Below are 16023 nucleotides of genomic sequence, written 5' to 3' on the forward strand. Positions count from 1 at the left end.
TAACTTTGATGGCATCTCACATTTTTAAAAAGCTTTTTTCTTTCAAACTCTCTTTTCTAATTATAAAGCTAAAATACGTGTAGTGTAAAATGTTCAAATTCTACTTAAAAGCAAAATTCCCCTTATCCTACCACTGTTAATTAACATTTGGATGGACAAACATCCAAGTGCATCTCTACACACAAAAGAATATACCACAGATCAAATTTGAGATATTTGCTGTCTTAATGACCTGATTTTTTCACTCAACATTACCTTGTAGATATCACTGAAACACACACATGCACATTTACGTTCCAAAACACAGCTATCGTCCCTACCTCAAGTAGTCCTACAGCTATGGAAAGCGCCACCCCAGAGGAACGCAAAGGTCTCTTGCCCTGTGGTACAGGCCACGGGTCTCGCTGCAGTTCTCCCAGAAGATCTGTGAGATTCATGTCTATTTTCTGTACTGGCTGCAAGAATCTGAAAAACAAAAATAAATCAAAGGTCATTTATTAATGTTTGTGGGTAAGAATGTAAGAAACAAACTGTTTCCTTTTTTAGAAATAGAGAAAAACAATTTGAATACATGGTAGACCAATGGTCCTCTAACTTTTGTGTACAACAGAATTGGTGGGAGGGTTCCTGGGTCGCGTTTCTGCAGGTCTGAGGGAGGGCCCCAAGAATGTGCATCTCAAACAAGTGTCCAGGTGACATTATCTGGTCCACAATCAAGGTTTGAGTACAACTGCTATAAATGAAACCCTCACACCAAGTATTACATCAGGACAGCATCTTTCATTTACCAGTTAGTCAGCCCTGAGGCTATTGAAACAATTATGAGAAAATATGTTCAACTCAATTTTAGTAATACGACTTCTGATTAGTAAGTTTGGGGAGGGGGAAAACTACCTCTAAGGCTAAATGAAAAACTTTTGAGGCCCTATTTTAGCTTGACTACCTTCAACCACAGTTCATGAACTTAAAAATAGGAGATCAGGAAGATATCAAACCTAAAAAAGTCCTTAACATCGTAATGATAAGAAACCAACCATTTTAATGGCATGCTTCTGCTTCAACTTTTTAGAAGGCATACTAATGCAGTGTGTTTATATTCCTAAAAATATTTAACAATTATAGTAATACTGAATGTCTGTGTTCCAGTGAAGGGTACAAGATGCTTAAAAGAGCTGCACAAATTGTAAAATTCTCTTTGCCATATTTAATTATTACCTATTGGAAGGAGGTGGCTGTTGTACTTGAGGACCACGTGTAGCTTGAGTAACAGGTACTTTAGAGAGTCCCAGCATTTCCTGTAAAGAGATTATTTTTGTGATATCCATTTAAGTACTCCTACAAAGATGTATCAACTACTTACCATATCCAAAATGCTGTGCTAGGTATTAGGAACACAAAGATAAAGAATAAAGAACATAAAGTCTCTTTCCTCAGAAAGCAAAAGGTCTAGATGGGGAGACTCGCAGCTACACAATAACAATAAATGAAATAATAACCATAAGAGAGCAAAGTATAAGGTATTATATGAGCAAAGAGGGACACTAGCTCAGAAATAGTTTATTTCTAATTAAGAGTCAAAAAGCTAATATGTAACATCAATGTCTATTTCTTTTAATTTTATTTATTTAGAGAGAGAGCACGCACACATGAGTGCCAGCAGGGGAGGGGCAGAGAGAGAAAGAATCCCAAGCAGGCTCCATGCTGTCAGCGAAGAGCCCGACATGGGGCTCAATTTCATGCACGTGAGATCATGACATGAGTCAAAATCAAGAGTCGGTGGCTTAACAGGCTGAGGGCGTCCCACATGAATATTTATATTTCTTAACTTGTATTCATCCATCACTTTGAGCAACTATATTTCAAGTACCTGCTATGTGCCAGGCATCTGATGGTAAATACATATATATATGTATACATATATATATAGTCATGACCTTACGAAATTAAGATCTGGTGAAATAGACACCAGTTGATAAAATCATTAGCTAAAAAAGTATAAAATTACAACTGTAATAAATGTTATAAAGGAGAGGGACACGGAATCCTATAAAAGGGGTTATAAGGTATACATATGTATGTCTATACCTAATTTTTTGACTTAATTCAAAACTGCCAGTTTTGTTTTGATTTTTAAGTGTACAAAATTCCTCTCTAGACACATGACAATAATGTTCTTTTCCTGAAGTTTTCTTGAATCTTGTTCATGAACTAACAGAATAAAAGCATATAACAGAAAACCAGAAAGTCTAAAGATTTGCAAAGAAAAAATTATTGAACTAATCCTATAGTATTTCCTATACTCCTAGCAGGAAGAGCAACTTTTTTCTAAGAACTTACTATGTGCTAAACTCTGTGCTAAATTCTTTATGTATATTATTTTTTCACAGAACAATGAAGTAGATTTTTTAATCACTACTTTATAAATGAAAACTGACACTCAGAAAGGTTAAGTAACCTGCCAAAGGTTACACAACTAGTAAGTTGCAGAGCAAGAGATTAAGCCAGGTTTTACCACAAAGCCCTGTAAAAGTTAACACTATACTGACTGTTCTTATATTCTTTCCCTTAGTATGAATAATAACCTTGTAAAGTAAGTATTATTTATCCTTTTACACAGAGGATAAGAAAACAAGCAGAGATCAACCCAATATTACACAACTAGAAGAGTTTCAGATTTGAATTCAGGACTATTTGGGGAGCAAAGACCAGGCTCTTTTCAACCAAATGGACAGAGAAGGAAAATAAAAACATTTCATCACAGCACAGCCCAACAATAGTAATGCTCAGCTGTGGGGACCATGGGAACTTTCTGAAGGGTTAAAACTGATGGCTGTGGGGGCGCATGGGTGGCTCAGTGGGTTAGTGTCGGACTTCGACTCAGGTCATGATCTCACCGCTTGTGGGTTCAAGCCCTGCATTAGGCTCTGTGCTGACAGCTCAGAGCCTAGAGCCTGCTCTGGATACAGTGTCCTCTCTCTCTCTACCCCTCCCATGATCATGCTCTGTCTCTCTCTGTTTCTCAATAATAAATAAATGTTAACAAAAAAAAAATTTTTTTAAGAAACTGATGGCTGTGGAGTTAACTGTGTTTTTCAGCTTGAATCTCACTTGTGATTAATTTAGTTTTGTTTTACATCCTTTCATGACTTGATTTCTCTCATATGCCAATGTATTTTTAAGTTTACTGGATTTTATTTTTAGGGAGTGGGGTAGTAATATCTTTCCATTTTTGATTAAGTTGATTTAGCTATTGGTGCTATTCAGTAGGTATCTTCAGTGTCAGGTCCCATAGTTAAATGCCATTGTTATTATAATTATTATTTGTAATCATATTGCAAGCTTGAATTTGGGCTTGTACTTGCATCTTTAGTATTTTGTATATTCAGTTATTTAGACTTTGGGAGACCTCTTTGTGGTTTTAGTTACAGATGTCTACTTTGTGGATTAAGTAGACTTCATCAACTATGGTCTATTTTGGGTTTATAGTTTAATTTAGAATTGTGTTAAATTGATGTTTTACATTTGACTTCATTTTATATTAGTCTGAAGTAAATTATTTCATTTTTGAATTCTGGAATTTTTGAACACTTACTGTAATTGGTAATATAACTGCTGTGAAATACTTGAATAAAGATGGCAAAAAAAATTAACAAAATAAAAACATTTCAATGGAGAAAAAACTCTAGTCTGTAGGGATTTATTACCTTCAACAAAAAAGCAGGTATCTTATGTATTACATACGCTTTAACATAATTCAAGTAAAATGTACTTTACAATCAGAAGTAACATTATACAACTTTAAGTAAGTTTGTGGCTTAAAAAGAACAATAGCAAACAGTTAAGAGGCACAATCCATTTAATTTTCATGACCACCTTATAAGGTAGATACTATTACTAACTTAATTTTCATGAGCACCTTATAAGGTAGATACTATTATTAACTCTCTTCCACAGAAGAAAAAAACTAAGGCACGGAAAGATTAAACTTGCCCACTTTCTGTCCTGTCTCATGGAAACAGATGATCCTCCTCCCCAAGGTACTCTGCTTCCTCTGTTCCTGAAGGAAGTCCTATCATGTCCTCTGAAAGCTCAGCTCACTCTTGCTTTCACTCACCCTCATTAGTCTGTCTTCCCTCCTATGTAACACATTCAAGTGCCCTTCCTAACCTAAACCTGTTAACTGGGTCCTCTTAAATTCCCACACTATTGTCTTCCTTAGCTTCAACAAACCTCTTGAAAGAGCTCAAGCTCTAATTTTCTTCACTTCCTCAAATCTTATTCATGATCTTATTCACTGTTCATTATCCTCCCCACCCAAATCTGCAAATTCCTCCACTATTTTCTATCTCCATTAACTGCAACACTACTATCCCAGTTCTAACCTTCAAATTACAATCATTTAATATTGTTCTCAAAATCTTCTTTTCCTTTCATTTGGGATACTTGGATGCTCCAAAATCCGATTTCTTATCTGTCTACTTTATACAAGACTGACTTACCACCTTCCAGGGTAACTGTTCTTAACTTGGGATTGTATCAGAATCCTTTATAGTTTTTCAGAAGACTTACATGAACAATCCTATCCTCTCGACGACCTCCCAATACAAGCACACATTCACTTACTTTCTCATGGTCTAGCAAAATCTCTGGGGGGAAAAAATTTACTGAAAAGTATCTCTAGATGATCCTAGTAGGTCACACATAACTCTTCTGCCTTGGAAGATAAAGCTTCAATTTTCCGCCAAAATAAAAATGTTGTCCTCATGTATGAAAAAATATATACTCTTGGTTCATACATACATATAACACTCGAGCCTTAAATACTTCCCCGCGCCAAACATAGTAAGAGCATTTAGGTCCTAAATGAGATGTCAAGAAAGAAAAGCTAACATTCTGTGGTTGCTTTCCCTCAATCTTCAGCATGGCTCTTCCATTAGCCCTTCATATATCTAGCAAAATACCTTCAGTTTCACAATTAAAAGTGAGGGGTCTTTGGGCCACCTGGGTAGCTCAGTCAGTTAAGCATCCAACTTCGGCTGAGGTCATGATCTCACTGCTTGTGAGTTCGAGCCCCATGTCGAGCTCTGTGCTGACAGCTTGAGGCCTGGAGCCTGCTTCAGATTCTGTGTCTCTCTCTCTCTCTGCCCCTCCCCTGCTCACATGCATGCTCTCTCTCTCTAAAAAATAAATAAACAAAAATTTTTAAAAAAGAAAAAGTGAGGGGTCTTCAATCTAACAATAATTTAAGGGCAAATGAAAGAAAGCTGATGTCAACATTAAATAAAGCCTTTGTTCAAATACCATTATATTAGTCTTTCACAATAAAAATATTTTCTAGAAACTTAAATCCAGAAGGCATTTATAGACATTTATGGAGTGATGCCTAGAGATTAAGGCTGAAACTACCATTCTTGTTGTTTACCTGCAGTTGTTTGGCAGACAGATCTTTCGTTCCTCTGAACACGTAGCTTTTTGAAATGCCCTCACATCCAAGTTCATGAACCTGTACCATTCTCCCAAAAGTAATCAGTCCAACCAAAGCTGTAGGTGGTAGAAGACTTAATGACATCTGCATAGATTCTTTCAGGGCTTGTAAATCTTCATCTTCCATGCAAGTATCAACCACATAGAGGAATATCAAAGGCATCTGAGGACCACGCTTTTAAAAAATGTTGCAATAATAAGGAAATAATGTATTAACACTCAGCACAATATGCAAGGATAATTAGTAGGGGACTAATTAAATAATTTACAATACATTCATACAATGAAATCTTACTAAAATCATTTCAGAAATGAAACAATTTATATATGCACGGAGAGCTATCTGAGACATAGCAAGAGAAAAATTAAGTTTAAAAACATTATTTGTAGTTACAGGAAGGAGACTTTCATTTTTAATCTATTTAACTGCCTAAGGCTTCATTTCTTATAACAAGTCTTTATTTCTCTTAAAATAAGAAAACAGTAGCTATAAAGCTTAAAAACAAAACAATAATTATCTTAACCTGAATTAGACTGTAAGAAAACTGGAAACTAGCTAGACTGGACAAGTTACTGGCTCACACGAATCATATTCTGCTTTCTCTACAACAATCATAGAGGAAATCATTACTTTACAACTTAAATATGTAAACAACTACATAAAGGTGTTCAGAAAGGGAAGAAAAATGATTTTCTTAACAAGGACCAATGCAAAAGTAACTTTAATAATTAGACTTGGGGATATATCATCAAGTTCCAGTAACATAATGACTTAAGTATTTGTGAACTGACCTTCCAACTATACAGCAACATTGAGAGTGCACTGTTTATTGAGCTACTCACGATAGCAAATCACACCACACCACCCAATATCCTGGTTACCCATTAAATAACTACAAAAGAGAAATTACTTTGTCTAAATTGACCAGGACAGTTCTTATCTCTGAATTGCTCCATCAATTCAATGTGGGAATTAAGAACAATGCCCTTTAAGTCATCTCAATTTAACAATTCTATTGGTATAAAATAAATCATTGAATATTTAAATCTTTCTTAGGATTTACTCTTATGTTCTTACCAGAACTACATATTCAATGCTAGAAAACTGAGGTAAGAGCTCCGCAGGTTGATTCAGTTCAGATATACCAGCGTAAGTAGGTGGAAACTACAGAGAGAAAAAAACCAAACATTTTTAACAAATTATTTGCCAGAATGAAATTTCAAACTGCAAATAATTTTCTGATCACTTAATTACTAAAAACTATTTTTCTTCACATGAAACATTACTTCATCTTTTTAAAAAATATGCATTAGTCTGCATATTAAGACCCATACTACAGGGCGCCTGGGTGGCTCAGTCAGCTAAGCGTCCGACTTCGGCTCAGGTCATGATCTCACAGTTTGTGGGCTCGAGCCCTATGTCGCACTCTGTGCTGACAGCTCAGAGCCTGGAGCCTGCTTCAGACTCTGTGTCTCCCTCTCTCTCTCTGCCCATCCCCCACTTGCACACTCTCTCTCTCTCTCTCTCTCAAAAATGAATAAATATTAAAAAAAAAAAATGGGGATGAGCACTGGGTGTTATGTTGAAACTAATTTGACAATAAACTATTTGTAAAAAAAAAAAAAAAAAGACCCATACTACAGCATTAACATCTGAATTGGAGGTTTTCTTACCTGATTCCTTTGATAACAAAAGTTGCAAGCCCAGAGTTTTGCTCGATAGTCCACTTGACTGTTTTAAGAAAAAATACAATAAAGCTCATGTTTCAGTTCCATTGTACAATGATCCTAATTTTAATAAAATTAACTTCTTTCTAAAAGAAGTTATATTTTTAACATACACATGTTTAATTAAATGAACATATTATAACTTTTAATATATAGCAGATAGCAGTAAAATTAAAACAATTTTTTTCAAATGATTTAGTAACTTCTACACTCATATCTAGAAAACATTCATTTAATTCAAAAATATATTTATTGAGTGCTTAAAATGTATTAGCCATTATTCTAGGTGCTGATGATACAGCAATAAACAAGAGATCAAAGGTCCCTGCTATCATGGAGCTTAAATTCTGGAACAGAAAGACATACAAAAGGAAAGTAGATGTAAAACTACAAATGATACTTTCAGGTGCTGATAATAAGAGATTAAAGATAAAGCAGGATGTGAAAGTGTGTTTGGGAAGGCTACTTTATTTTTTAAAGTTTATTTATTTATTTTGAGAGAGAGAGAAGGGGGAGCAGAAGAGAGAAGGAGACAGAGAATGCCAAGCAGGCTCTACATTGTCAGTGCAGAGCCCAATGTGGGGCTTGAACCTAGAAACCCTGAGATCATGACCTGAGCTGAAATTGAGTCAGATGCTTAAGAGACTGAGCCACCAAGGTGTCCCTGGGAGGGCTACTTTAAAAGAATGCCTTCTTAAATAAACAACTGAAATGCAATCTAAATGAAAAGTAACTGGGGAACCTGGGTGGTTCAGTTGGTTAAGTGTCCAATGTCAGTTCAGGTCATGATCTCAGTTTGTGGGTTCAAGCCCTGCATCGAGCTCTGTGCTGACAGCTCAGAGGCTGGAGCCTGCTTCGGATTCTGTGTCTCCCTCTCTCTCTCTACCCCTCCCTTGCTAATGCTCTGTCTCTCTCTGTCTCAAAAATAAATTTAAAAAACTCTTAAAAATTTTTAAATGAAAAAGGAACAAGTCACAGGAAAATCTGGGGACAGAGTAATCCAGGCAGAATATACAGCTATTATACAAATTCCAAGGTAGGAATAAATCTGTTGTGTTCAAGAATGAGAAAGAGGGTTAGGTATAACATAGATAACAATAAGGAAAATGGATGATATAAGATGTCAGGTTTTTTAAGTCTTAACTAGCAGATTGGATTTTTCATTCCAAGTATAATAAGACAAAACTGAAGGATTTTAATAATCCGATGTCCATTTGTAAGATTCTAGCTTCTGGATAGAGAATAAACTGTGGAAAGACAAGAATGGAAACATGGGAGGCCAGTTAGAAGGGTAATGAAATTGTCCAGTAAAAAGATGGTATATCTTTACTCAACAAAGTTGAGTGTACTAGCCGAGACTGAAAACAGAAGACAGAATCAGTAATGTTCTGGAGGCAGAATCAGAAATGCTAATGGATTGGGTGGATATAGAGAATGGAAAGAGGAATAAAAGAAGATTCTTGATATTCTGGTTTATGCAATAAGAAATCGTAACATTTTTAAATCAAACACATACCACTCAATCATAACTTTTCCAATGACATGAAATGGGTCTACTGACACCCAGCCAGTACCAGCATCTAGGTATACTAGTGATTAGATCTAACATTTCATACAGTGACAATTTTACATTTGGTCTCTAATCAATTCACTACACCTAGAATATCCTTCAATTTTACAGTTCTTTGGATTAGGCTATCCTAATTTGAAAAAATAACTGTAAATAAAAACAAAGACATTTTTATATAATTGAACAAAACAACTACATTTTAAAATCATATTGGCACATTAATTGTTTCAATATATTTTAATTACCATAAAGGATTCAAAACTGCACGGCAAGTGGTCCTGCTACACAGAACAGGTTCATACTGAATAGGTGGTAAATCAGGTCTCTCCTTCAGTGGCGTAAATAGGGCTGCTACGGGAACGACCATTCTCGTAGCTTCTAGTCGACTTGATGGCCAAACATTCCAGCTAAATCGGACTCCATCTCGTTCTTCATTTTGCTGGATGAATTCCAAATAGGTTGTCATTGTAGAGCCTGATTCTTATTTCTGTGACAAAATTTAAGATGTTTAAAAATCCTCATTAGGACATCTAAAATAAATATGTTTTCCCCACTTTCAGCAATATTAATCCACAAGAAATCAAAACCAAATAAAAGTATTTATCCTAGAAAAAAAATTAGGAAGCAACAATAACCTCACTTATAACAACAAAAATAAATAAATCACTCTTCAGAATTATTAAGCCCAGCAAAAGTATTTTATCCTTGTTTATTCATTCCTAAAAAAACTGGAGCAAAAAAAAATAATGTGTCCTATATATTTGTGCATAAGAAAGGTAAAAATAGGGGAAATTTTAGATCCTATATTTTCCATGTCAGCCTTGTAAGTTGTATTATTCTAAGGAACAGATGACCAAAACCATTAAATTCTAAAGCTCATATGGTTTCATATGCAGAAAAGACAAGTTTCTACTAAACTTGCTAGAAGAGAATGCTTAACAGTGCATAACAAAAAGATTCTTCTAAAACTGGATACTTCTGTTATAGACAGGTAATTTTTTCATAGTGTAAATATAGGGTATTTGTGGCACAATAAATAAAATGCTTGGTAAGTGGTGTTCCCTATGATTTACAGGCCATTGACTTGTTTTGCAGAAAATTAAGCTAGAATATTTTTTAATGTTTACTTCTTTTTGACAGAGAGAGCACGTGAGTGGAGGAGATGAAGACAGACGGGACAGAAATCTGAAGTGGGCTCCATATAATAATAATAGCAGAGAGCCCAATGTGGAGCTCAAACTCATGAACCATGAGATCATGACCTGAACGGATCAGACAACCAATTAACTTGAGCCACCTAGATGCCCCTAACCCAGAACATTTTTAATATTCCAATTTAGGAGAGCATTTTTAAAAATTATTTTAGAGAGTAGGAGAGCATTTTAAACTCTAATTTGAGATACACAATTTCAATATAATCATTTACATTTATTAGCGGGGGGGGGGGGGAGAATGTCACTCTGGTTCAGGCCCAGTATCCAGACACATCTTCATCTTGTTACTCTCTTACTGCCTATCTAGAATACCAGCCTTCCTACCTAGGCAACAGTTCAATCTCACATTCTCAAACTTCAGCAGTGATCAGTGATGGAAGGAAACTGTAAAATTCAAAGTTCTGAGAGGACAGTTTCAAGCGCTAGGTGGTTGGCCAAAAGACTTGTAGGAGACATGAAGGACGTCAAGAACTGAAGAATTATGAAGGTAGGTGCCAAAAGAGCCAATGTGGATGCTGAAGTTGTGAAGAACCACAATAGGATGAGGAACTGATTCTAACATGTAACTGAGGGAAGAAAAGGTATTATTTGAAAAATGCATACTGAATACAGTAATTTTAACTTTAGAAAAATTTTCAAACAGATGTTGATAATAAAAATTACATAAAGTGAAGCTCAACAAATCTGACTACCTTAGCAGCTAAGAAGTTTTTCTTTGAAAGAAATAAGAATGTTATATGTTAAATATTCCTGTTAAAAAAAAGAAAAATTAAACACTATTTCCTATCAGAATCTCAGAGACAACTAGAGAATTTTATAGTAATTAAAAGTGAACACAGAGTTTTCAAAGACTGATAAGGGATAAAGAGGAATCCTAAGGTAACTAAATTTGTTTAGAAAAGATTATCTTTAAGCTAAATATAGAAGGCAGTTTGGAGAAGGATACTGTAAGTTTTCAAAAAAATGTTGGAGTTGAAAAATAATGATAAAACAAAGATCTGGAATAATCAGAGGAGAGTTAGATGTCAATCTCAGTTTGTTTGTTTTTAATTTTTTCATGTTTATTTATTTGTTTTGAAAGAGAGAACATGAGTGTACCAGCAGGGTGTGGGGAAGGGGGCAGAGAGGGAGTGAGAAAGAGATCCAAAGCAGGCTCATACTATCAGTGCAGAGCCCCACATGGGTCTCAAAATCACAAACCGTGAGATTATGACCTGTGCTGAAATCAAGAGCCATACGTTTAACCAACTCAGTCACCCAGGCACCCTCTCCACATTCACCTCAGTTTTAAAGGAGAAACAAAGGCACCTGGGTGGCTAAGTCACTTAAGCATTCGACTTGGGCGTAGGTCATGATTTCACGGCTCGGCTCATGAGTTCTAGTCCTGTGATGGACTCTGTGATGACAGCTCAGAGCCTGGAGCCTGCTTCAGATTCTGTGTTTCCCTCTCCCTGTCTCTTCCCTGCTCATGCTCAATCTCTCTCTCTTCTCTCTCAAAAATAAAGACCAAAAAAATTTGGGGGCACCTGGGTGGCTTAGTCGGTTAAGCGTCCGACTTTTGCTTAGGTCATGATCTCGCGGTTCGTGGGTTCGGGCCCCGCGTCGGGCTCTGTGCTGACTGCTAGCTCAGAGCCTGGAGCCTGTTTCAGTCTGTGANCGGGCTCTGTGCTGACTGCTAGCTCAGAGCCTGGAGCCTGTTTCAGTCTGTGACTCCCTCTCTCTCTGACCCTCCCCTGCTCACGCTGTCTCTCTCTCTCCTAGAAATAAATTTAAAAAAAAAATCTTTTTTTAAATGTTTTTAATAAAGGAAACACGTGGAGCACCTAGGTGGCTCAGTTGGTTAAACATGCGACCTTGGCTCAGGTCATGATCTCACAGTTCATGGGTTCGAGCCCTGTGATGGGCTCTGTGCTTGATGGCTCAGAGCTTGGAGCCTGCTTCAGATTCTGTGTCTCTCTCTCTTTCTGCCCTCCCCTACTCATGCTCTGGTTCTCTGTCTCTTAAAAAAGAATTAATAGGGGAGCCTGGGTGGCTTAGTCGGTTAAGCATCCGACTTTCGCTTAGGTCATGATCTCGCGGTTCGTGGGTTCGAGCCCCGCGTCGGGCTCTGTGCTGACTGCCAGCTCAGAGCCTGGAACCTGTTTCAGAGTCTGTGTTTTGACTATTTTCTCAATTCTCAATTTCCAAAAATGGTACATAACTAGTAGTTAGCTATGTGGCATACATTTTGTCAATAATGATGAACTGAATCTGTGACCTGGAAAATAATTGACAGTATTTATTAATTTTGAAAAAATTTCAGTTTTCAAGCAAGTATCAAAAATTTTGAAAACCTTGTGTCCACTACCATGAGCCTCACAGCTTGCTAATATGTAAAGATCTTTCTGATGAGATCAATGATGATATTATTGTGCTTTTTCTATTATATAATGAACCGTATCGTCCACATTTAGAAAATAAACCTTACTCAGTGAAGCAAAATCTCCCAGATGATCAATTCATTATGTTACAAAATCATACACGGGTAAAGATCCATGAGTAAAGATCCATTCAAAGTGTAGAACAGACCAATGAATTTTTAAAAAATAGAGTACAAAAAAGTTTATTTCTAATATTTCAGATTTCACACTTCTATTAACCCTTGATTTCTGAATTAAAACCCTCTCTCTCTTTTTTTTTTTTTTTAAAGTGGCTCTGCACTGGGTGTGGAGCTTGAACTCCAAAACCCCAGCATGGGGCCTGAACTCACCAACTTGGGTCAAGACCTGAGCTGAGATCAAGTGTCGGATGCTTAACCCACTGAGTCACCCAGGCACCCCTGCAGTGTAGTATCAAAGAAGAATATACAGAATTATCTGAAAAATAATTTTTTATCCCTTTTTCCAACTATATTATATATGTGAAGCCAGAGTTCTTTAATACAATTCAAGCAAAATAACATCAAAATAGACTGACTGCAAAAATAAATAAGAACACCCACCTGTCTTCTATTAAGGCAGGGCTATGGGTTTTTTGTTTTTTGGTTTTTTTTTACTGGATAGCCAATAATGTTTAAGAGTCTAAAGTGGTCCTAAGAACCACTTTAGTAATAGAGTTTACCTAATTCCATCAAGGAGTCTAGTAAAAAAAGGCCCATAAGACTTAGCATAAAGACATTTACACACAATAACCAGATTGTAACTCCACATCCTTACTTTTTATTATGACACACCACATATCACCTGTGTGATATTTTGTGCACAATTAACTTCCTTTTCCTCACTTTTTCCTTTCAATCTCTCTGCTAAGATCGTATTTGCTCACTAAATCACATCTATTTTATTTTGTACATTCTCACTTCCCAGTATTATTTTTTTTAAGTTCTACTTTTTTCTTCTTAACTAGCCCAATTACATGGCCATGCACAGCACCTCCCTGACTTCCCTCACCTTTCCACAGTAGGTACTGCACCATTTCAAAATCACTAATTCTAGCAGAAAACTTGCCAGGCTGGGCCCCATATCCAACAATGACATATCCGAAATAAATTCTTTTTACAAACTAGCTTTTTATAAAGTATCATTATTTGATCAGCACTCTATCCCCTAAAATTATGTTAAAGCTAAATAAAAATGATTCAGACACTATATTAGGATGGAGATTTAATACAGTAGTCATAATATTTTTTAAGTGGTACAAAATACAAAAGACCATTCTAAAGAAATGTGTCACTCCCCAGCCCAACTTATTGTAAGTGGGAGTTACTTTGGTTAAATAACTTCTCATGGTATAACTAAAAGCAAAGAAGCAAAAACACTTATGTCTCTTTAACCTAGCATATCAAATACATGCCCACAGTTTTTTTAAAAGTTTTACCTATTGAATAAATAGTTGGAAGTTTTCAATATTCCAAGTTTAGAGCACTTTTATAGATTCTAAGTGAAAAATATCGTCAATTGCAAGTAAAATTTGAGTTTCTTCCAATCAAATGTATTTAACAATTAAGTGTGCCTCTCTACTTTTCAGATGTAAAATCCTCGATAATGTGTTTTCAATCGCTTTCCATGACTAGCTGTATGATCTCGGACAAAAGCTTAACGTCAATGATCCTCAATTTCTCATCAGAAAGATAAGGGGTTTAGGCTAGAAACTACAAGGCCCCTTCTAACTCTAGAATTCTGAGTCAAATAAAAATGATCAGACTTCCAAAACAATGTTAATTAGACTACTTTTTCTTTTAACCAAGTTAATTTGTCTAGTTATGCATAGCTTTGCAGGGTGGACGTCGAGGAAATTCACGTGAATTCAACATACCCCAGAGGTTACATGTAGACTGACCACGCTTTTCCCTTCCCACCAAAACGGGAAGAAAACACTAGCACCAACAGAAAAGGCTGATTGGATCCGAAAACTGAACTCCTCTAGTAATTGAGGCCTAAGGCGTTAGCTTCACCTGGCAATTAATTCTTATCCCCTCTGACTCCCAAGGCCGAACTACCGGTGACGAAGTCACCGGGGTTCAAAGTCTAGGGCACTTCAGATCCAGCAAGATAAGAACCGAGAAGCCAAGTGTCCAGAACCGGTGATAGACTAGGGTAAGGAAGGCAGATCGCCCGGGAGGCGGGGGTGGGTGCCAGACGACATGCTGAACTGCCTGTTTTCACCCGACTCCCATTTTTCGCACCTTATCCAAGGGAGCTTGGTGAGGAGACCGGGCCCCCAGGCCCCGGAAAAACGAAGCAGAGCGGTCAGTGAGAGGGCGAAGGGGTCAGGATTCAAGGCTGCCCCCCGAGCACCGCCGCTACGGCAGGCGCGTTCAGCCTGCCCCGGAGTGCCAAGAGGGCAGAGCGGGCACCACCCCGGAGACCCCTGCCCACCCGCCCGCCGGCCCGCCGCCGCACAGCTGCCCCTCCCCCGCTTTCCGCTGAGCGCCCGCGGCTCCTCCAGGGAGCCGGGAGAAGGCGGCCCAGAAGTCAGTCCCTACCCGGTGCCCCCAGACAAGATCCGCGCCGGCCGCAGCCTCCGCCCTGCAAGTCGGTCCTCTCCGCCGAGCTGGAGCAGCCGTGGCACCGCGATCAGGGCCGGCGCCGCCCCGCCCCCGGCCTCCGCGCAGAACACGACTGGGCCAACATGGCTGGTGCCGCCTCTGCCACGTCAAGGGCTGGCGGGGCGGGGCAACCGCGCCGGGGAACTTGAGGGGAGAGTGCGGGACCCGGCGGAGGGGAGCGGGTATAGGTCGCAAGCTCGGGAGAAGGGAGGGGGAGAGGGCGGGGTCGGAGCTGGGGCGGGGCTACCGGGGGAGGGAACTAATGGGGAGAGGGCGGAACCCGGGCGGAGCTGAGTGACAGGTAGGGAAGGAGAGCCTGGAGGGAGGGGGCAGCTACGGAGCCTGAGGGGCGGAGGCAAACAAGACTGACTTGGCTGGCAAACGCCGGAGGGGCTAGGGACCCCTGCGGAACTGGAGCGCCTTAACCCTTTCCCAGGAGCCACGGCCGAGCCCTCTCCCTGAGGGCCGCAGGCGAGACTGGCACCTTCTGTCGCCATTCAGACAACGTCCAGGAGGACATCCTCACCTGTAGGGCCCTGGTTGATTCCTAGAACTGCTAAACCACATCTCCCCGAAAATATACGAAGTGAGAAGTTCGTGTTTTCACTTAGAGCAACAAATATTTACTGAACATCTACAATGTGCCAGGTACAGTCCCAATGCTAGTGATATGATGTAGTCAAAACAGGCCAAAATCCGTGACTTGTACATTGGATTTTTGAATTCCTAGACAGTCTACCTCTTCCCTCCTACACTGCATCTGCCACCTCTCCTCCCCACCACTGTAATCTCTGGATGATTCATCTAAATGCGTTTTCTGCTTCTCTTTCCAAGGGAAGAGCTAAGCAAAATGGGAGAGATGGAAACAGGTTGGAAAGACATTAAAGCCTGGCGGTCTCGAGCACCCCATCCCTAAATGAGGAGTTGTTCATGGAATTAATTCCAGATGCAACTACACCTAAAATCTTGTCCAGCTTAACCCTATAAGCATTTTAAGGATT

At 38.5% G+C, this 16023-nt stretch overlaps 1 protein-coding gene across 1 annotated transcript in view; it reads right to left on the reverse strand.

The window, feature by feature from the left end:
- Positions 1–15139, reverse strand: part of SEC23A (SEC23 homolog A, COPII coat complex component) — a 60529-nt gene extending 45390 nt beyond the window's left edge. The window contains exons 1-7 of the mRNA XM_039249560.1: positions 14960–15139; positions 9028–9269; positions 7159–7216; positions 6563–6649; positions 5423–5659; positions 1216–1295; positions 321–465 (exon numbers count right to left, since the gene is read on the reverse strand). Of these exons, the coding sequence (XP_039105491.1) occupies positions 321–465; positions 1216–1295; positions 5423–5659; positions 6563–6649; positions 7159–7216; positions 9028–9248 (828 nt within the window). The 5' untranslated portion in view covers positions 9249–9269; positions 14960–15139. The remainder of the gene's footprint in view (positions 1–320; positions 466–1215; positions 1296–5422; positions 5660–6562; positions 6650–7158; positions 7217–9027; positions 9270–14959) is intronic.
- Between the last annotated feature and the right edge of the window lie 884 nt (positions 15140–16023).

Source organism: Hyaena hyaena, unplaced genomic scaffold (genome assembly GCF_003009895.1).
Source record: "Hyaena hyaena isolate Hyena2069 unplaced genomic scaffold, ASM300989v1 scaffold_342, whole genome shotgun sequence".
Lineage (NCBI taxonomy): Eukaryota > Metazoa > Chordata > Mammalia > Carnivora > Hyaenidae > Hyaena > Hyaena hyaena.